The sequence below is a fragment of the Lissotriton helveticus genome, chromosome 2_1 (genome assembly GCF_964261635.1).
Source record: "Lissotriton helveticus chromosome 2_1, aLisHel1.1, whole genome shotgun sequence".
Lineage (NCBI taxonomy): Eukaryota > Metazoa > Chordata > Amphibia > Caudata > Salamandridae > Lissotriton > Lissotriton helveticus.
Genome location: NC_136059.1, coordinates 792763394 through 792785831, shown reverse-complemented (window position 1 = coordinate 792785831; position 22438 = coordinate 792763394). Strand labels below are relative to the sequence as shown.

Genomic DNA, 22438 nt, shown 5'->3' with positions numbered 1-22438 from the left:
GCCTGTATGTGCCACCTGGCATAGCTGACCAGAAAGATGCAGGGGGCTAAGAGGCCAAGAAGCCTCAGAGCTGCTCTTACCGAGATCCAGCACTAAGGTTGAAACAATGGGATCTTATGCTCTGTGTCCTCGACTTATTGTGGCAGAGGGAAGGCCCTGGTATCCAGGATAGCTCTAAGGAAGATATTTAGAAGCCAAAGATCTAAAATAGAACTGAGACTCCTGTCCTCCTTAGGCCTAAGGAAAGAGCAAGAGTAACAAACATTGGAGTGCAACACTTTCACCTCCTGTAACACAATGAACAGGGCCTCTTCTGAGATTTGCTGTGGTGTATATATACACACACCACAACAAATCTAAGAAGAGCACCTGTTAATTGTGCTGCAGGAGGTGCGATTTCTACACTACAAAGGTTGTTACGCTTTCCTTGGGCCGAATGAGGGTAGGGGTGTGGGGTGTGTACAGGGTATGTGTGTGTTTTTTTTTTGTTGCCAGGGCAAAAATAAAAGGCAGAACAGCCATCTTTAACATTTTGTAACACCCATCAGCCCAAAGTGATTGTTTGCTACCCTGGGAGGAAATTATGAATCCTGCCCCCCTTCTGAATGGGTTTGTGCCACTAAGGGCAAAATAAAGAGGGTCGGTATTTGCTGCACAAGGAGAAGAGGAATGCACCCAGATGGCATGTTAGAAGTCCCCCCATAAACCCTACCAGTCTCTGGTGTGCTCCCTGACTGATTTCTGCCAGCCTGCCACCCGAAACACTGTTCTGACCTCCAAGGGAGAGAGCCTCTGCTCTTAGGAGGCCCAGAACAAAAGCCTGTACCGGAAGAGGGTATAACACCCCCTCCCACAGGATGGCCTGCGAATTAGCCTTCTACGCCAGCAAGCTTCGAAGAGCAGCTGCCTTTAGAAAGCGAATCTGGCTCACCTCGCAGGAGAGAAAGCCTCCCCCCCCTTGTCCATGACCCCCTAGGCACCTGGACAGACAGGCAAATTAGTTAGTCGGGTAGGCATGCCATCTCCAGGCTAGTACCACCCCTAGGGTGCGCTACACTGAGGTGGATATAGTTTCTCAGAAATAGCCATCTTTGTGATGGCATACATAGGAATACTGGGATAGGAGTATGCCCACATCCCACTGGAAGTTGTCATATAGGGGGTGTAGTGACCCCAAGCGTCAGTAGCCCATTGGCTACTACCCTACACTCCCCTAATGCCTCTAAATTCAGTATTTATAGGACCATAGAAGCACATCCTGATGACCGAAGAGCCACAAAAGCAAAGAGGAGAGAAGAACCAGCGGACCTGGTATCAACCCTTCCACCCGGTCTGCCTCCCTCGTCGAAAATTGAGCCAAAGTCGACTCGTCCTGCAACTGTTGGGAGGACTGCCTGCCTTCGATAATTACCCAATAGCTCCTGTGAACAGTGAATCTGTTCCCCCAGCATCCTGCTGAACCTCCGCAGCAAAGACTCTGAGGCATCCGGAACCATTCAAAACCCAACACCTGAAGCCACCACTGCACCCTTTGCTCCTGGTCCTCTTTGAAGTGAGCAAATGGTGTCAACAAGGTCCCCCAGCCCTCCAGAGCTAGAGTACATTGTGGTGTTGCCCCTCGTGGACCCTTCGACGACACCGGCAGCCTCTGCACACAGACCTCCTCTACCGCAATTGCTCCTGGTAAGAAAACCAGACGCCTAAACCCACCTCTGCATCCGTCATCCCTGGGTTGTGGAGAAGAGGACCAAAGGTGTCCCTACGTCATGAAGCATCGCAAGGCATGAGCTCCTCTGGTGGTTAAGCCTGATTGGCCTTCCCTCAGAGCCTGCAGTCTCTTTTCGCAGAGACCGATTTCTATAGAACAACACTGGGCTCGCTACACTGATTGGCTAGAGCAAGCCCATTTCCACTTATAAGGGAATCTCTGAACTCTTTACATGGTATATTATATTATTGATTTATGACTAAGAGCCAGCTTCCTACAGGAGACCAGCCTTTACACCACCAGGGTCTTCCTGGCACAGGTAGCCCTCAGAGCAGTGACCTGGAACCCGCTTACTGAGGCTCTTTGGAATTTCTTCCTAAAACTCTGCAGGATCACCAGCCTACATTTAAAGTCCACTTCCCAACCAAGGGACTCTAGGGCATGGTGTACGCCCTTCCCTGGTAATAACCTCGCCATGGTGCTATAGTTGCCACTCATGTTAAGTGCCCACTAGCGATTGCCTTCCTGGGGCATGAGGCATCTCCCTTCATTTGCCCTGTCTGAAGACAATCATACCACAGAGCCCTCGTCTGATGATATGGCACCATGGGCTTCTTCCCATCAAAACCACTCTTCCTATGCTTGTGGGGAAAAGGGTAGGCAAGGGCTCATTCCCCCAGGTCAGACGTTTGGGGCCCGAAGGGTTCTCACTTTTTATTTTCTGCTTTTGGTAAATCCCTGGAGCCTTCTTGGCGGAGACACACTAGTGCTAAGCCAGAAGTCTACTTCCTTCCCACGCTCTCTAGGAACAGTGAGTTTGATGTCTATCCAGTGGTGGTGCAACTCTCTACCGAAATTACTGAAGATGTACCCTTCACCTGCCACTCCTGCAAATTCGACTGCATCAGAACCCACAACAAATCCACAAACTCCAAACAGAGCTCCCACACCAACCACCTGAAGTGCATCCTGCTCAACACCCGCTCGATCCACAGACACGCCATCGAACTTTGGAACCTACTCGACACCACATCGCCGGACGTCGCCTTTCTTACAGAAACATGGATGAACGCCTCATCAAGGCCCGACATCGCCATAGCCATCCCGAGCTCTTTACTTCCCCTCAAGACATGAAGGTCCAAGACATTGATCATGTAAAAAAGAATTTTTGGGGGAGGGCAAGAGCGCTTCGTGAAGAGAGGGAATTAATGAAACCGTCAGTGAGGGGCCATTATTTACTTGTCAACTCATTTTCCTTAGCACCTTACCTTGGTTTTGTCACAATCCCGTTCCATAGGTTTCTTTTAATTAAATTTAGGTTTAATTTGTTACATTTTTATTTAGGCACTTTTAAAACATGGGAAAAACCGGAATTAGCTTTACCATGCAGCTGTGATTATTTTTCAGTCCAAGATACTATGCATTTTGCTATGTTTTGTCGGTTTTATGCAGAGCCAAGGAAAAAATATTTGGTACCACTTTTGAGGGAGACTGGCATCACACAAGTGAGGCCGGCTCTGCTTTTTTTACAATCTTTGACCAACATATATACTACTTTTTGTACAGCTAATTTCCTGGTAGCAGCAGCTAGGATGAAAAAACATTCCCATTAGATCTATTGTAATTTCCTTTAAAAAAAAAAAAGAAAAAAAAACTTTTACGCCTAGATTTATTGTAACGTAAATGGTTTTTATTGCCATATGTCAATATGTATGAATTTTTTTTAACTCTTGTATGAAATGTGTTTAAATTCTTTGTATGACTCATAAATGAGTCGAATAAAGATATTCTGTCTGTCATCCAGGACGGCTACAAGATCATCCGAAAGGACCGCAACAACCAAACAGGAGGAGGCATCGCCATCGTCCATAAGAACACCATCCGCATCACGACCAGTTCCGACGATAACCTCGCAGCCGCCGAACACCTTCACTTCCAGATCCACACCGACCCCAAGACCACACTCAGAGGCACCCTCATCTACAGGCCACCAGGACCCCGCACACAATTCAGCGAAGACATCACTGACTTCATCAGTCCACACGCCCTCCCCTCCGAGGACTACATTCTACTGGGAGACCTCAACTTCCACCTTGAAAAGAACAACGACAGAAACACCACCACCCTTCTGGACAACCTCGCCAATCTCGGACTTAAACAACTTGTTTACACCCCCACCCACTATGCCGGGCACACGCTCGACCCAATCTTCACCTCCAGCAAGCACATCTCCTTCAATCACACAACAGCTCTCCATTGGACGGACCACAGCTGCGTTCACTTCAACTACAAAAAGACTACGACCCTCAACCACCCACAACCAATTCCCTGCAGAAACTGGAACAAAATTACCACCGACCAGCTCTTCACATCGCTTCACCAAAACCCTCCGGCCAAATCATCGGACCCAAACCAAGCAGCCACCAACCTCACACAATGGATCACCCACAGCGCTGACAAATTAGCACCCTTGAAAAACCATCAAATCAGGCAAGGTAGCAAGAAAGCCCCCTGGTTCAATGATGACCTTAAGAAAGCCAAGAAGATCTGTCGTACCCTCGAGAAAGCCTGGCGAAAATACCCAACCACTGACAACCTGGCCACCTTCAAGAACGCCACCCGCAAACACCACCAACTGATCCGATCCACCAAGAAATCAGCTTCCAAGGATCGACTCGACAACAACGCCCACATTAGCAAGGAACTATTCAACGTCGTCAAAGAGTTCACCAACCCCACCGCCGGCACCAACGACATCACTCCCTCCCAAGACCTCTGCAACTCTCTAGCCTCGTACTTCCACAACAAAATCGCTGACATACATAACAGCTTTGGAGACCAGTCCACCCCACCTACCTCCGAACTAAAACCCCCCTCCAACAACCTTTGCGACTGGAACCCTATCACCACCGAAGACACCATCCGCCTTATGAACTCCATCCACTCAGGATCGCCAACCGACCCATGTCCCCACCACATTTTCAACAAAGCAGACTCCTTGATCGCTCCCCATCTCCGAGACGTCATCAACTTCTCCCTCAGCACCACTACCTTCCCGGAAAGCTGGAAACATGCCGAACTCAGCGCCCTCCTGAAGAAACCCACAGCAGACCCCACTGAACTTAGGAACTACCGCCCCATTTCGCTCCTCCCTTTCCCTGCCAAAGTCATTGAGAAAGCCGTCAACAGTCAGCTCGCCGCCTTCCTCGAATCCAACAAATCCCTCTACCCTTCACAGTCCGGCTTCCGAGCCAAACACAGCACAAGACCGCCCTCATCGCAGCAACAGACGACATTCGAACTTTACTGGACAACGGAGAAACAGCTGCCCTCATCCTACTTGACCTCTCCGCAGCCATCGACACAGTCTGTCATAGCACCCTTATACAACATCTTAGCAACGTCGGAATACAAGGAAAAGCATTGGACTGGATCATCTTGTTCCTCGCCGGAAGAACCCAGAGAGTCCGCCTCCCCCCTTTTAGATCAGAGGCCACCGAAGTCATCTGCGGCGTACCACAAGGATCATCACTCAGTCCCACCCTCTTCAACGTATACATGAGTCCCCTCGCATCCATCGCGTGCCAACACAACCTCAACATCATCTCCTACGCAGACGACACCCAGCTGATCCTCTCCCTCACCAAAGACCCAAACACCGCCAAAACCAACCTACACGAAGGGATGAAAGTAGTAGCCGAGTGGATGAAGACTAGCCATTTAAAACTGAACTCTGACAAAACGGAAGTCCTCATCTTAGGTTCATCCCCCTCCGCCTGGGACGACTCATGGTGGCCACCGGCCCTGGGAAACGCACCCATACCAACGGACCACGCACGTAACCTGGGCTTCATCCTGGACTCCTCCCTCTCGATGACCAGACAAGTCAACGCCGTCTCATCATCATGCTTCAACATCCTACGTACGCTCAGAAAAATCTTCCGTTGGATCCCCACCGAAACAAGAAAAACGGTCACCCATGTACTGGTCACAAGCCGACTGGACTATGGAAACACCCTTTACGCCGGATCCACAGCCAAACTACAGAAAAAACTCCAACGTATCCAAAACGCCTCAGCCAGACTCATCCTAGATATCCCCCGCCAAGCTCACATTTCCGGTCACCTAAAAGACCTCCACTGGCTCCCCGTCAACAAGAGAATAACGTTCCCTCTCCTCACCCACGCACACAAAACCCTCTACGACCTAGGACCCGAATACCTCAACACGCGCCTGTCCTTTTACACCCCCACCCGCCAACTACGATCGTCCAATCAAGCCCTCGCCGCAATTCCACGCATCCAAAGATCCACCATGGGGGGAAGATCTTTCTCCTACTTAGCGGCCAAGACCTGGAATGCTCTCCCCACCTACCTCCGCCTTACACAGAACCACCTCTCCTTCAGAAAACAAATAAAAACTTGGATATTCGATAAGTAAAGCACCCCCCCCCCCCTCCCTCAAGCGCCTTGAGACCCTCTGGGTGAGTAGTGCGCTATACAAATTTTAAACTTGAACTTGAACTTATGCCTGCATAATTACATTATATAGCCCATTATAATACTTTACTTTACTCTTTGCACTTAACTCAACAATCGAGTGTCTTACGGGATAAGACTACAAAATGTTCCCAAGACTGGTGTGACTGTTTCTGGGCCTCCTGGACCTTCAAGGGATACTTATCTCGGGTCGGACCAAATGCGCATGTGAGGACCTCTTTCATGAGGGCATACTTAATCTGGTCTGCTGTATCCAAGGCCAAAGATTTACTCCCCTCCATGTACTTCCATAGGCTCACTCCCCCCTAGTCCATCTCTGGGGCTTTAGTGATAAACAAGGCTACCTCAGAAGCTGCAAACTACTTATCAAGATCTTTTGGAATGTGGTCTCGGTTTACTTCTCCTATGCACTTCTGAATCACTGCCACCATCACTGTACTCGGATGCCTTTTGAGACCCAAAGTCCATCTTGCACTGGCTCTGCTTGTGGACAACGAAGGCTGTCTACTCTTCTAAGGTCACCTTCTTCTTCAGTGCAAGGGTTGCAGGTGTCTTCTCAGCAGCCAAGGTCAGCTTATTCTCCTCAGTAGCCAAGGCCAACCTTTCCCCCTAAAATGCATTGTTGGCCTGCTGCAACTTTAAGTCATGCTCTGCTTGTCCTCCATCTTTAATGGGTACAAACTATGAGAGAACATACTGTTGCCTTCTCTGAACAATGCAGATGATGATGCTCCTAGGGGAGAATGCCCCTCTAACACTGGAGCCTCTTCAATGTTATCCTCAGTTTCTCTAACTTCATCCTCCTTCTCTTCGGACGTGGACTGCAGCCGACAGACCTCCTCTCAGGTTCTGAGCGCTTTGTGGTAATCCTCGTTGGACTCCCTGTTGACTCCTTATCTGGTAGAGATTATTTAGTCGCAGATTCCTTACATTAGAATTATTTCCAGGTAGGTGTCACACAGGATCCAGAACTTTCTTTGAGCATTATACCTGCCTGCTGGAAGGAGGCTTTGTTTGGCTCTGCATCGGGGTCATCCGAGTTGGAAGTTGCATGCACGGTACATAAAGGTGCCACCTTGTGCGCTGAAGTCAGTTAATTTTCAGGAAACTTCATGCAAGAAGCACGGAGCCACATTGCAGTCTGACCAATGGTGCAAGTTGGCAGGGCCCTTTGTAAGGGAAAGCTTTCATTCCTTAATCAGGTCGCAGAGCAGGGGGGATGGGAGGACCAGTAAGGAATATGAGGGTAGAGTCTCTACCAGATAATGTGTTAACAAAGGGAAGTAACTTGGTCATCTGATAGAGACTTCTAGCCACAGATTCCTTACCTTAGAATAGATACTCAAGCAATGCCTCCCCAGACACGGGTTTGGAAAACAAACCTAGACCAGAAAGTCCTGCAGGACCGAACTGGCAAAATGCCCATCCCAGCAAACTTGACTGTGTAGGCCGAAGTGCTTCACAAACGTGTGCAGTGTAGCTCAATTCGCAGCCAACAGATATCCAGGACTGGAACTCCGCAAGCTAATGCAGCAGTCCCAGCTTTGGCTCTTGTAGACTGAGCATTCAAGCCCTCATGTGGTTACTTTTTGGCCTAACTGTAGGAGAGTTTTAGGCAGTGCACAGTCCATCGGAGATGGTTAGTTTCTCCAAAGCCTTACCTTTCTTGGCCCAAATGTACCCTACAAATAGTTGGTCATCCACCCAGAATTCTATTATGCACTCAAGTTAGAAAAATGCTCTTTTTAGATCCAGATGGTGGAGTCTTTCCTCTTCCTTAGAATGATGAGGCGGGGAAAAATGTAGGAAGGTGAGTGTCTGGCTTACATGGAAACAGGTGTCTACCTTCGAGAGGAAAAAGGCACGTGTCTGGAGGACCAGTTTTTCAAGATATAAAGTAGAGCAAGGACGGTGCAACAAGAGAGCCTGCAACTCACAAACCCTCCTGGCTGATGTAGTGGGCACTAGAAAGGGGGTTTTGTATTGTATGGTCCGAGGGAAGGGCAAGAGCATCTCTGTTTTGGAGTGGCAGCCCCTCCTGTGGCTGTGCCTTAGTTCATGCCTGTGCCATTATGTTTCTTATAGCCTTACCGTAGGAATATCCTGAGGGAGTCTGCTGCTGTTGCCTGGGGAATTTGTTAGAAGTCCTCGGGGTGGGTGTTTCTGCTGCACCACGTAACTGGGAGCAGCGAAAGGAGCCTCGCGAAGTTGGTGTTTGGAGGTCCCTATAGCGTTGACCACTTCTGTGTCTTTCTTGATCTTTTCTAGCATCTCATCAACTTGGACACCTAAGAGATGTCCCCCATCCAAGTGCACATTCAGAAAGTGTTGTTGAATCTCCAGCTTAAAACAGGAAATGAGCAGCCATGCATGGTGGCTGAGAAGTCTGCTGTTATTTATGCCAAAAGCAGCTGTGTCCGCAGCATCTAGGGCACAGCAGATTCTGGTGCTGGAAATGAGAATCCCTTCTGCCACCAACTCCTGCTCCCTCTTTCGATTTTGTTCTGGGAGATGTTGGATAGGGTCTTCCATCTTATCCCTGTTAGCCCAGTCGTACCGGGAGAGAAGCCCTATAGAATTGGTGATGCGCCAATGGATGGCAGACTGTGTAGCAACATGTTTGCCACCATCTTCTCACTCTCCCAGTTCGGAAGGGAAGCATCCCTTATGCCCTGTGTGTTTGCCCATTCACTAGCCGCATGGACAACTAAGGAATCAGGGTAGTAATTGACCCATGATGTAGGGTGGGTCAGAAGGAGAAGCCTTGAACTTTTTGTCCACACGAGGCGTGACTACGTGTGCTTTCACAGGCTCTTTGAAGATGTAACCAGGAGGCTTAAGCGTGCCTTTTAGCATTAGAAGGTCCTGGTGGGAAGGATTAACCTTTGACGCAATGAGCACATTAATAAACCTTAAAAAACCTTGTCCTTGCCTTTGGGCACTATTATGAACCAAATAAACATCCTCTTTGTAATGGATCATGGCCCATCAGCGCCGTGAACAATTGGATCTATCTAATACTACTACACCGTTCGTGAAGACACAACAACTCGCTAATACATTGATTAAAACAGTTCCCCATAGGGTATCCCACCATTCATGAGTTTACAAGCAAAACCCATATTTTATATAAATTCCGCTTCTCTGCAAATAATATTTAATTTGGGACCGCTATAAGGAATCGAACACCTACTATTACAATAGCGTATCCATCCAATATGGCCGACGCTGTTGCCATACGCGGCGGCCATCTTACATCTCTCTACCCGCGGTCTAGTCTCAATGATGACCACGCGGTTGAAGCAGGAAGTATTTAGTACGCTCCCCACCACAGACACGCTAAGATGCGGTCCGACAGGGAGATGACTAGGTCTGCAAACACAAGGTTCTTCTAATTGAAGTAAGTACGCTTCTACCAACAGGTACCGGATGGCTTGACAAAACCGTCAATTTTTCCGTTTTTTTATTGAGGGCCGAAATCGACCAACGCTAACAATTGACTACCGGTCTTTTCTTCCCCAAACTCACAGATATTACTTTCAGGGAGACCTCGCCCCTTTTGCGTCCATGAGGCACAGTTTTGCTCTGAATTAAGTATGTGTTACCAACCTGGGGCGACCATCATTCCCCTTATTTTATTTATGTATGTGTTATGTGTACTATCACCTCATGTTTGTTGTGTGTTTTTAATATACATTTGAGCACCATGTAGCATGTTTGGTCAGCACTTTTGTTACCTATTTAGGTTACTACCACTCACTGAGCCTGAAATACTGCACGCACCATTAAGGAGCATTCAAACAGCATGGAAGTACGTTGAACTTTATACCCCGTATCTCTATCAGAGAGTGGGGGCTGCCACCTAACCTATTCTCCTTTATTTCTGCAGCCATACTACGTGACATAACGATCGTATGTATAACAAGCATGCTTTTATTAGTTGCAGCGTTTTTTTCATTTGAATTTATTAATGGCTTATTTCAATATTTAGTATTATTAGGAGTGGCATACACAGGGCTGGTCCCTGTGTGGTCCTGACGAAGAGCTAGGGGTAGGCTCGAAACATGTTGATCTTACACTGAGTTGCTAACCCATTAATAGTTAGTCCTTTTGTGTAACACTCCATTTTAGACATACCAACCTAGGAGCAATAATGAACAAGTTACTTACCTTCGGTAACGATATATCTGTAAGAAACAGTAGTTCGTATTAGATTCCTTACCTTAGAATATCCCCAGGCGTCAGACTGGATCCGGAAATTTTTGCGCAGCAGTACCCTTGCGCGTCGGTAGGCGTCGTCTGCGGCTCCGCGTTCGTCGTCGGTGTCGTGGGCGCCGTGATGACATCGTCGGAGTACTTAGACGCCGCCTCCGCGTGCTGACGTCAGTTCTTAGACACAGCTTTTCTGCGCCAGAAACGCAGAGCCATGTTAAAAACCAACACTGGTGTCATTGAAACTAGGGCCCTGAAAGGGAATGACCTTAACCCTAGATATCAGTTCGCAGAACGGGGAGGATGGGTGGGGCGGTAAGGAATCTAATACTAACTACTGTTTCTTACAGATATATCGTTACCGAAGGTAAGTAACTTGTTCATCTGAAAGAAACAGGTTAGAATTAGATTCCTTACCTTAGAATAGATACCCCAGAAATACCAACCCCGGTGGTGGGTCTTCGAACCAATAATCACACCAGAAAGTCCTGGAGGACAGAACGGCCAAAGAAGCCATCCCTCCGGACTTGGCTGTCCAGGCAGTAGTGTCTCGCAAACGTGTGCAGGGATGCCCACGTAGCTGCCTGACAGATGTCCTGCAAGGGGACTCCCCGGCCCAGGGCAGTGCTAGCCGCCGTGGCCCGAGTGGAATGGGCTTGCAGCCCAACAGGAAGCTCCTTCTTCGCCAAGGAGTAACATGCCTTGATACACAAGACGACCCACCGAGAGATGGTCCTCTTGTGCACCGCCCGTCCCTTCTTAGCGCCCACGTAACCAACAAAGAGTTGGTCATCCACCCGGAACTGGCGTGTGCGATCCAGATAGAACGAAATCGCACGTTTTGGGTCCAGACGGTGGGGCCGCTCTTCCTCTTTAGAGAGATGCGGTGGCGGAAAGAAGGTGGGCAAGGTGGGCTAGGTGATAGACTGCCCGATATGGAAGGCCGTGACAACCTTGGGCAGGAAAGATGGTCTAGTCCGCAACACAACCTTGTCCGGATGGACAGAAAGGAAAGGGGGTTTAGACGAAAGAGCCTGGAGCTCACTCACTCTCCTGGCAGAGGTGATGACAACCAGGAAAGCAGTCTTCAGAGTAAGAAGGCGGAGAGGACAGTTGTGAAGTGGCTCAAAGGGAGCGCACATCAGAAAGGTAAGAACAAGGTTCAAGTCCCACTGAGGCATCACAAACGGAACAGGAGGGAACATGTGAGTGATGCCTAGGCTGTGGGGTTTTAGGTTTAAACCTATAATAACTGATAAAACCCCACTGAAAGAGAAATAACCCTCACCAGTGAAAACATATAAACACTGACAAACACCTGCACAACCACAAACCAAATGCCATTCAAAGAAAGGAAAAAGAGAGTGAAAGTCATTTATTTTCCTCCTGACGGGGCCCTTACAATGTAACGTTGTTATACAAGCTAGCAGTAACAAAGCCGGGGCTAACATTATTCTTCTTGAGTTTTGTTGTGTAGGGATGCCACTTAAATATTGTTTCTTCTTCCTTTTGCTTTTTTCAGTTTTGTGGTCTTTGGTCTAAAGATGCAGGGTTTAGAAGCATGTTTAGGACTCGTTTAATTATTTTATAAACTGTAGAGAATCAGGAAATATCAAAATCATATTTGATATTTTGGCTGCGTTTGATTCTTTCACTGTTTCAATGGCTTGTTTCATAAGAAGCTTTCCTGATATGTGTAATCACATTTACCCACCAAGAATGGGAAATAACCCTTAAAACATCAGCCCACAGTTTCTAGTGGGTCGGTATTGACAGTAGGTAAATTGCCAACACCTCAGGATTTAAACATTTAATGCAAGGTATAGTGACAAGTATATGTATAAAGAGTGCAATCACCATGCATCGAGGATATGGATGAAAACGTGACAACAGACTTATGGAAAACATGGAACGCAGTGTCACTTGGAATGCTCTGCAAAAAATGTTCTTTCAAAGTTCAACAAAGATTGGAGTGATATTGTTTGTATTTGCAGTGATTCAGCTACATATATGAAAAAGTTACGTGATGACCTGTCAAAATTGATACCTGAGCTGAAGGTATTCCCTGTAGGAGATCCTTGCCACTTGTTAGATGGTATGCTGAAAGCATCTTAGCAATCTTCAGAGTTAATGAGGGATGCTATTGACTTTTTCAGTCCATTCTGGTGCACTGTTTCCTTATGCACAGGAACTAAATCGCTAAGATTTATAATTTTGTGCTTGTGTGGCATCAAAGAAAGAGCCATCTCAACTGTGTCCCTTAGCTGATGGTTCTCACTCCAAGGGGCTATGAATGCTATATTATCCACGTGGCAACTGTTTACAGAATGTTTGCTCAGTGATAGTGCCAAAGGCAAGAAATGTGAGAATCTTTGGTCGCATAAACATAGTGATGTGAAAAAAGTGCACTCTACTGCATTATTAGATTTTTACAGGAAAACATAACTTCTGTAGTGGACATATTTAAAAAAAACTAAAGCTTGAAAAAAGCCTTTTCTGCCAAGTGTTCAGCATAATTGGTGTAGATGTGAAACCTCTCCTTATGAGTAGGCTGGGCGACACCTTTAGTAACTTTGGCACAGCAACCAGTATTGTCAGGGAAAGCTATGTCAGTGGCCAGAGTTAACAAATGGTGTACTGGCTGTTTTGGAGTTGCCCGTCTCAAGTGCCAATGTTGAGAGGGTCTTTTCACAGAAGTTTACATGAAAAGAAAAGGGCGAGCGCACATGACCAAAGACTCACTGAAGAAGTATTGCATGTTGTATTACAATAAGTTTAATTTGTAAAACTCTATTTGGACCTCATATACACTATACGTACATTGTCTATATATCATGTTCTATAAGTGCAGAAAGCAAGCAATAATAAAAGCAAAACGTTCCATAAACACCGGAAAAACACTTTTTCTGTTGTGTTTTAGTGCCGCGAAAATGTGTAACCACTGATAACTGTTTTTTAAGGTATTGAAAACACAGAAAAAACCCCACCAGAATTTACCAAAAATAGAAACTGAAAACAGGAAAGCCTAGTGATGCCCTTCAGAAAACGAGTTACAATAGGGGACTTGAACAAAGAAGGTTGATCAGGCAGCCTTAGAAAGGCTGAAGGGGCAGAAAGGTAGCCCTTGATAGTGTCCAGAGCAGAGCCCTGCTGGGCAAGAGAAAGAAGGAAGAGAAGAACCTCAGAAAGAGGGGCAGAAAGTGGATCCACAGCCTTTGCTGTGCACCATGCCACAAATGTATTCCACCTGCAGGCGTATACCGATTTTGTGGAGGGACGCCTGGCTGCCAGAATGACATTACAGACTTCAGGAGGCAAGTCAAATGGCCTCAACTGTCACCGCTCAATCTCCAAGCATGGAGGCGGAGGCAGGACAGGTTCGGGTGGAGGACCGTCCCCTGCTGCGGCGACAGAAGGTCCTCCTGAAGAGGCAGACGAACCGGGGGATCGACTGACATACTGAGTAGCTCTGGATACCAGTACCTTCGTGCCCAGTCCGGAGCCACAAGGATGACTTGAGCCCGGTCGCCTTTGATCTTCAGCACTCTGGGCAGAAGTGGTATAGGCGGAAAGGCGTACAACAGACCGCAACTCCACTCGCGACGAAAAGCGTCTCCGAGCAAGTGCCGCCTTGGAAATTCCAACGTGCAGAACTGATGACATTGCGCATTCTCTTCTGTGGCGAATAGATCTAACCAAGTCTCTCCCCACTGCTGAAAGAGGCCTTGCGCCACGTCCGAGTTCAGACGCCAGTCGTGATCCATCATGCACCGACGGCTGAGTTTGTCCGCCCTGGCGTTCAAAGAACCTGCCAGGTGTTGAACCACCAGGGTCACGCCCTGATGTTCCAGCCACTGCCAGAGGCGCAGAGCCTCCTGGCAAAGGGTCCACGACCCCACCCCGCCCTGTTTGTTACAGTACCACATGGCGGTGGTGTTGTCCGTGAACACCTGCACTACACTCCCCCGGACAGAGGGGAGGAATGCCTTCAGAACTAGACGAATCGCCCGCAGCTCCAAAAGGTTGATATGGAGCCGGGACTCCGCCGGAGACCAGAGGCCTCTGATCTCCGCCTCTCCCATGTGGCCTCCCCAGCCCTGGAGGGACGCGTCCATCACAACTATGTTCTCCGGTTGGGGAAGGGAGAGGGATCTGCCGCTAACCCAATCGCAGTCAGTGAGCCACCACTGCAGCTGTCTCGCAGTGCCCTCCGAGATCAGGACATGGTCGGATAGGTTGCCCTGATGCTGGGCCCACTGAAACTTCAGGTCCCACAGCAGAGCCCGCATCCGCCACCGGGCGTGATGCACCAGAAGGATGCAGGAGGCCATCAGCCCCAGAAGCCGCAGCGTCAACCTGATCGAGACTCGGAATAAAGGCTGAAAGATCGGAATCAGAGCCTGAATATCCCAAACCTGCTGTTAGGGAGGATAAACCCGAAACTGCGCCGAGTCCAGAACCGCTCCGATGAAGAGGAGCTTCTGAGAGGGACACAGGTGCAACTTCGGCACATTGATGGAGAACCCTAGCAGGTGCAAGAGATCGGCCGTAGTCTGGAGGTGGCTGACGACTGTCTGGGGCGAGCCCGCCTTCAACAACCAGTCGTCGAGGTAGGGGAAGACTGACACCCCTAACCTGCGCAGATGAGCTGCGACCACCGCCATCACTTTCGGGAACACCCGTGGAGCACTGGTAAAGCCGAAGGGGAGCACAGTAAACTGAAAGTGCTCGTGGCCTACCGTGAACCGCGCAGGTAGCGCCGGTGGGTCGGCAGGACGGGGATGTGGAAATACGCGTCCTGCAAGTCCAACACTACCATCCAGTCTCCTGGGTCCAGGGCAGCTAAGACCTGAGCCAGTGTCAGCATCTTGACCGTTGACGTTCCACAGGTCCAAGATAGGGCGTAGGCCCCCTTTGCCCTTCTTGGGAACAAGAAAGTAGTGGGAGTAACAACCACACCCAACTTCTGGCCCAGGAATGCACTCGATGGCCCCCCTTGGCCAAGAGGGCCGTAACTTCCTCGCGGGGCCGACTGCCGGAGCTCGAGGCGCTTGTAGGACTGCTCCCGCCTAGCCTTCGCCGTCAAGGCCCGGCAGTCGGGGCATGACTTGTCATTGTGGTCGGGCCCCAGGCAATGAAGACACCGGCAATGGGGGTCGGTAACCGACATCAGTCGGTTGCCGTCGACGCAGGGCTTGAACCCGGGCCTCCTTACCGGCACCGTCGGAGTCGCTTGACTTCGAAAAATGATCAAAAGAGATCAAAAAGTTTAGTCAAAAAGTGACTAAAGGTACCACTGTTCCCGGATCGGCGCTTGCTGGCGCGGAAAAAATATGAACTGAGGTCAGCGCGCGAGGGCGGCGTCTAAGTACTCCGGCGACGTCATCCCGGCGCCCACAACGTCGACGATGGACGGGGAGACGCAGACGACGCCTACCGACGCGCAAGGGTACTGCTACGCAAAAGTTTCCGGATCCAGTCTGACGCCTGGGGGTATTCTAAGGTAAGGAATCTAATAGTAACCTGTTTCTTTCAGATTTACTGCTACAACACATATTTGAGGTATTTGCGATGTGCTCAGTGCTGGGTGACTGGAAATATGGAAGTAAGCATCCTTTAAGTCTAGTGCTGACAAAGTTGCCTTGTTGAAGCAATGGAATCACATCCTGAAGAATCACCATATGGAAGTGTTCTAATAGTATGGAATGATTTAAGGGCCTGATGTCTAATAAAGGCCTTAATGATCCGTCCGTTTTTGGAAGGGGAAAGTTTAGGGAGGATACTCTGGTGCCTTGATACTCAAAAGGGACTGGTTCTATGGCTCGATTTAGCAAGAGAGCTTCTACTTCCTGTTTTAGGAGATATTGATGCTCTACAGAAAGATTGTGTCTACGAGGTGAAATGTTTGGAGGTGTGGTGATGAGCTCCAGACAATAACCATATTGGATAATGTCCAAAACCCACTGATCTGATATTATGGTTTCTCAAGTATTGAAAATTTGTTGTAGTCTGCATCCGACAGGTGTTAAATGGTCGGAGAGGAATGAGAAGGGGGTCATTGCTTTGAGGTAGAGGATACAGTGCATGTGGAGGCACCTCTACCCCATTCTTTAGAATTGTTCCCTCTGTATATACCCTTACAGTATCTTCTAGAGAGGGAAACCTGATTTAGTTGTTTGTAGGAGGACATAGAGGAATCGGAGGATGTAGTTTTGGAACCTAGCTTATATGTGGGTGAGAATGCAAATGACACGCAAATGATAAACTAGCCTTCTTCTTCCACCGCAAGATCGCCGACATCCACGACAGCTTCAACACCACGACCGCCACGACTACGCCAGACTCAACCCCCTCTGTGAACACCACCAGCGCCAACCACCTGACCTCCTGGTCCAACGTCAACGAGACACGCAAGGTCATGAACTCCATCCACTCAGGATCTCAGTCTGACCCGTGCCCACACCAAGTATTCAACAAAGCAGACGCTGCCATCGCACCCCAACTACGGAAGGTCATCAACATCTCCTTCGAAACAGCGACATTCCCTGAAAGCTAGAAGCACGCCGAAATCAACGCCCTCCTCAAGAAGCCCAAAGCAGACCTCAAGAACTTCCGGACCATCTCCCTGCTCCCGTTCCCGGCAAAGGTCATCGAGAAAATCGTCAACATACAACTGACCCACCACCTGGAAGACAACATCATCTTGGACCCATCCCAGTCCGGATTCAGACGAAACCACAGCACCGAGACTGCCCTCATCGCCGCCACAGAAGACATCAGGCGCCAACTAGACAACGGCGAAACATCAGCCCTTATCCTCCTGGACCCGTCAGCCGCCTTCGACACGGTCTGCCATTGCACTCTAAAGACACGCCTCTTAGTAGCCAGAACCCTAGAGAAGGCTCTTGACTGGACCACATCCTTCCTCTCCGGCAAAACCCAGAGCGTCCGCCTCCCACCCTTCCAATCCGAAGCCACTGACTTCATCTGCGGCGTCCCCTAGGGCTCATCTCTCAGCCCGGCGCTGTTCAACGTCTACAGGGCCCCCCTCGCACAAGTGGCCCGCCATCACGACCTCAACATCATCTCCTACGCCGACGACACCCAGCTCATCCTCTCCCTCACCAGGGACCCACGCACCGCCAAAACCAACCTCCACGAGGGAATGAAGCCCGTCGCCGACTGGATGAGGAGCAGCTGTCTGAAGCTGAACTCGGACAAGACTGAGGTCCTCATCCTCGGACCCACCCCCTCAGCCTGGGACAACTCCTGGTGGCCGAGCACACAGGGAACAGCACCAAAACCCACCGACCATGCACGCAATCTAGGATTCATCCTCGACTCCTCCCTCTCCATGTCGAAGCAGGTCAATGCCGTCTCCTCCTCCTGCTACAACACCCTCCGCATGCTCTGCAGGATCTACAAGTGGATCCCCACTGAAACAAGAAGAACGGTGACACAGGCCCTCGTCAGCAGCAGACTGGACTACGGCAACGCACTCTATGCAGGAATCCCAGCCAAACACCTACGACGACTACAACGCATCCAAAACGCCTCCGCCCGACTGATCGTCAACGTCCCCCGCCGCAGCCACATCACCTCCCACCTGAGAGACCTATACTGGCTCCCTGTCGACAAGAGGATCACCTTCAAGCTCCTCACCCACGCACCCAAAGCACTCCACAACGCCGGACCAGCCTACCTGAACAGCAGACTCAGATTCCACACCCCCACCCGCCAGCTCCGCTCCGCCAGCCTCGCCCTCGCAGCTGTCCCCGGCATCCAAACGACATCCCAACTACCTCCGGCAGCAGATCCTTCTCCTACCTCGCCGCCAAGACCTGGAACACCCTCCCTACCCACATACAGCAGACCCAAGACCTTCTCGCCTTCAGAAGGCTCCTCAAGACCTGGCTCTTCGAGTAGTAGCACCACCCTCCCCCCCCCATCTCCCGCCAGCGACTTGAGACCCTAACGGGTAAGTAGCGCGCTTTACAAGTACTCTGATTGATTGATTGATGAACATTTACCCCCAGTCACAAGATCTGGGTTAAATCCATTGATCTTTTGATCACCATGCCACCCCAGTTTAGACCCAGCCATTTACACTACAATTCAGTTTTGACTCTGCGCTTATGGAACAGTCCAGCCTGAACTGCCAAGCCAGGCCCTCCCTGAACCACCAGAAACAAGCATTATGTGACCCGGTTTCGGGGTATCACCCCTCATCAGCCAGACTACCTTGAATCCAGTGGCACAGTGAGCCCGGGACTCACGTCTGGACATGCATATGGCTAGGTCCAAACTGGGGTGGAATGGTGAACAAAAGAACAATGTATTTAACCCAGATCTCTTGAGTGGTGGTCAATGTTTGGTTTGTTTCACATTCCATCTATCATTTGCGTGTCTTCTGCTTATATCTGAGGCACCAAAAGGAGTCACGAGTAGTGGAGATTTGGATACTTCATTAACTTTTTTAATTTTTTGTATTGCTTGGTCCACCTGTGGACCAAACAGATGTTCCTTGTCAAATGGTACATTTAGTAAAGTCTGTTGTCTCTCTGGTTTAAATCCAGACACATGCAGCCATGTATGCCTTTGCAGTATATGCTGGTATTTATGCCTCTAGCATCTGTGTCTGTTGAATCTCGGGAAAATCTGATGTAATTTTTAGAAATGAGTACCCCTCAGTAACAATTTCTTGTCCCCTCTTTCTATATTGTTCAGGGAGATGTTGGAGGAGACTCTCCATCTAATCCCAATGTGCTCTATCGTACCTCGCTAATACAGCCTGGCGGTCAGCAATGCACCAATGATTGGAAGCTTGCGCAGCCACCCTTATGCCTAAATCTTTGACTCTTTGTTCGGCAAAGTGGCACCAGCTGAGGTCTGTAAATTAGCTCTTTTGCATGTACTGGACTGAAGAGTCTGGAGGGAGCTGCCCTTTAAATATTTATAGGCTCAGATGGTGCCGGTTTATATTTTTTATCTACCCTAGGTATAATTATGAGTGCTCTAATAGGGTCTTTAAAAATATCCTCGGCATGCCGGAGCATGCTCTTCAACATGGGGACGTATTGAGTCACCCTATAGCTATTGGAGAGGGTTTCAAAATAGGAAATCGTCTACAATAGTGTCTTTATGTAATCGGACTTGGTGATAAGCAGCCGCCTAGCAATAAGGTCCTGGTAAGAAGCGTCATCAGGAGGTGAAGGTCTGGCGGGATAAAGGTCAGGGTCAGTATCCCCTGGAGGATCAACATCATAGTTTTCCCAGGAGGTTGAGGGATGTGAATCATCTACTCCACCATCAACTCCAAGAGGAGATTATGGAGACCCTTGTTGTGTAAAGTCCCCTGTACCAGTGTATATACTAAGGTGGTGGTGGTGGAGGAGGTGGAGGTTGTAGTGGTGAAGAAGCGGGTAAAGGAGGAGGCATAGGACTGGTCGCTATGTCCTTTTTCTTTTTTTTAGGAGGCGTTGGCATAGATGTTTGAGGATGAGGCTGTTCCATGCTCATGACAAGGTCAGCTCGTCATGCAGTACACTGGATGTGTGCTTATGACGAGCTGACCTTGTCATGAACAATGGTAAATATCCATTTGCAGCACAGGAGAAAAATCTCTTGTAGCATTGAAGGTGTTAAAGCTTTTGCTATTATTCAACCAGTTTGAGGCTGGATATGTTTTGTCTTTTGCCTCGGATCGAGCCGCTCCTGCATAACCTGGAGGATTGGTCCTGTAGGCAATTATGTTGTGGAGATTACAGGTTGCGGAACTGAACTAAGTTTTCCCTTCGGTGTGGAAGTAGAGCTTTCTTTCAGTGCCAAAGTGGATTTTTCTTTCAGTGCTAAATGAGTCTTGTTTTTGGTGCCGAAGAGCCCTTGCCTTTGTACTCGAAACTGGTTTGTCAGGCTGTGGGGTGTTGGGAGTAGAGGAATGAGTTGAATGGCTCAGCACCAAAACTGGACGGACCGAAGCAGAGTGTGGTAATTTGGGCTTCATTTTCAGAGTCTAGCACAAGAACCGGCATCCATATCAGATGTTGGGTGTCTTCCATGGCCTTGAAGAACAGAAGCTGTATATTCACTCAGTCCTGAGTATCTCTTAGTGAATTTTACAGGGCATGTATACTCATGGTACATTGACCCGGAGGAATGTCTTCAATTTAGAGATGCACTTGACGGTCCCTCAAGGTCTATTTCGATAGGAAAGATCAACAAGCTTCACAGTCGTCTTCTCTGTGATCCGAGGACAGACATAAGTTGCAAACCTGATTGAGGTCGTTCCTAGAATATTTTATGTGGCAGGAGGGACAAAAACAAGAGGGAGTCTGTTCCATTAGCAACATTGTGGATGGAAGCCGACGGTAGAACGAATAGATCCGAATGGGCAAGTCAGGAGCGCCGAACCAACTGCGAGAATTTCAGTATTTATTTTGATAGCAAGAATGGAAACTCGATCGCAAACAATACAGACTAATGGAAAAAGGCGTAACAAATCGAACGGAGCCCGAAGCAGTCTCGAATTGGAGTGCCACCAAACACATTCGAACATGATGGCGAAAGAAAACAATCTAACAACGGAGCCCATGAGCTTTATAAATGAGAGAAGTCACTTTACTTCATAACTGGGAACACTTTTTCTAAGATAAACAACTTGCACACAGCCGGACCCAACACTAGATGGCAGAAGTATGCCAAGCGTGTGTATCTACAGTCACACATGCCTCGAACAAGTGAATCTCTCCTGTAATTTCTATTAATAACTATCTCTAAAATGTAACAGTACAGCTCTTAGCACACACATGAAAATGATTTGCTGTACGTACTACATGATTACTGCATCATAGAGACTTTAAAAAGTTTTACCAGCTGTTCATTTACTGCCAATAGACTTCCGCTAGATCACATTTCTCAAACATCAGGCCCACTTGCAGAAGAGGGGCAATACAACAAATAATAACTTTTAAAGTACCTGGAGCTGGAGGAGTGTGGTAGATAACTTCACCGCTATATAGACTACTTATGGAATCTTTAAAGCCTCGAACTCTAAAGGAGTATTTACTGTTGATTTCGAGGTCAGAAACAACTTTGCTGGTTCCAAAGACTTGAATCTCTTCCCAGGACACATCTTCATCTTTGTCATGCCTTCTATATTCAAGGACATAGCTGTCTGCTGAAGCCTGGTCAGGTTGCTGCCAACAAATGAGTGCTTCATTGTAGATCTTACTCAGTTCCTCGTTAATCTGGGGTGTATTCATACCTGCAATGTCAACAAAGGAGAGGTAAATGCTGAAAAATAAGTATTCCAATTGGATTACATTATACATTTTCATATTGTGCATTACATGTCTATTGCAATAACCGTATTGACCAATTTGATTCCACATCTGCATTCGTGAAATACTCTACAATTCAACAAATATTTTCTATTTTATTGGGATTTCAATTGAATGAAGTCTAGTAAACACTTTGCTTTGCAAAATTAATTGCATCATTTTGTAAGTGAAATGCTTAGACCAGATTATCAAAAGATTTTTCATAAAGGATTTGAAGCACATTTAAATTCTGATCCAACAAGTAAGTGGTAAAAACCACACTGCCTAATTTTAAAGTTATTCATTTTGTTTGTGTTGGCATTTGTGGATATTTGCAAACAGACTATTTCTAATGTAGGACATTAAAACATGTTGAGGCGGTTACACATCTCTATGAATGATGGTGCAATGACAGATGTACTGTGCACCGAGGCAAATCACAGGAAACAAAATTTGGAACAAAGGCTGTATGAGGAGTAATGCAGCAATGAGGAAGCAAAATAAACAACTATCATACAAATAAGGACTGTCTCACCTAACTGGAATGTTAGATACCTAAACTTCCAGTTGACACACAGTTTAACTATAGTGTGAGTTCTATGATCTGGCGACTGAAAAGTTGTGCTAAAAGGGTTTATTTAATGTCTTGCACATAATCAAGGGGCAGAAACTAGCAGTAGTAATAACAATCAACTTGGTCT

General features: G+C 48.1%; 1 protein-coding gene across 2 annotated transcripts in view; it reads right to left on the bottom strand.

The window, feature by feature from the left end:
- TRIM36 (tripartite motif containing 36) overlaps positions 1–22438 on the bottom strand; it is a 538470-nt gene that overhangs the window by 48354 nt on the left and 467678 nt on the right. For both annotated transcript variants that reach the window (XM_078675525.1, XM_078675526.1), the window contains exon 8: positions 21395–21682. In XM_078675525.1, the coding sequence (XP_078531651.1) occupies positions 21395–21682 (288 nt within the window). The remainder of the gene's footprint in view (positions 1–21394; positions 21683–22438) is intronic.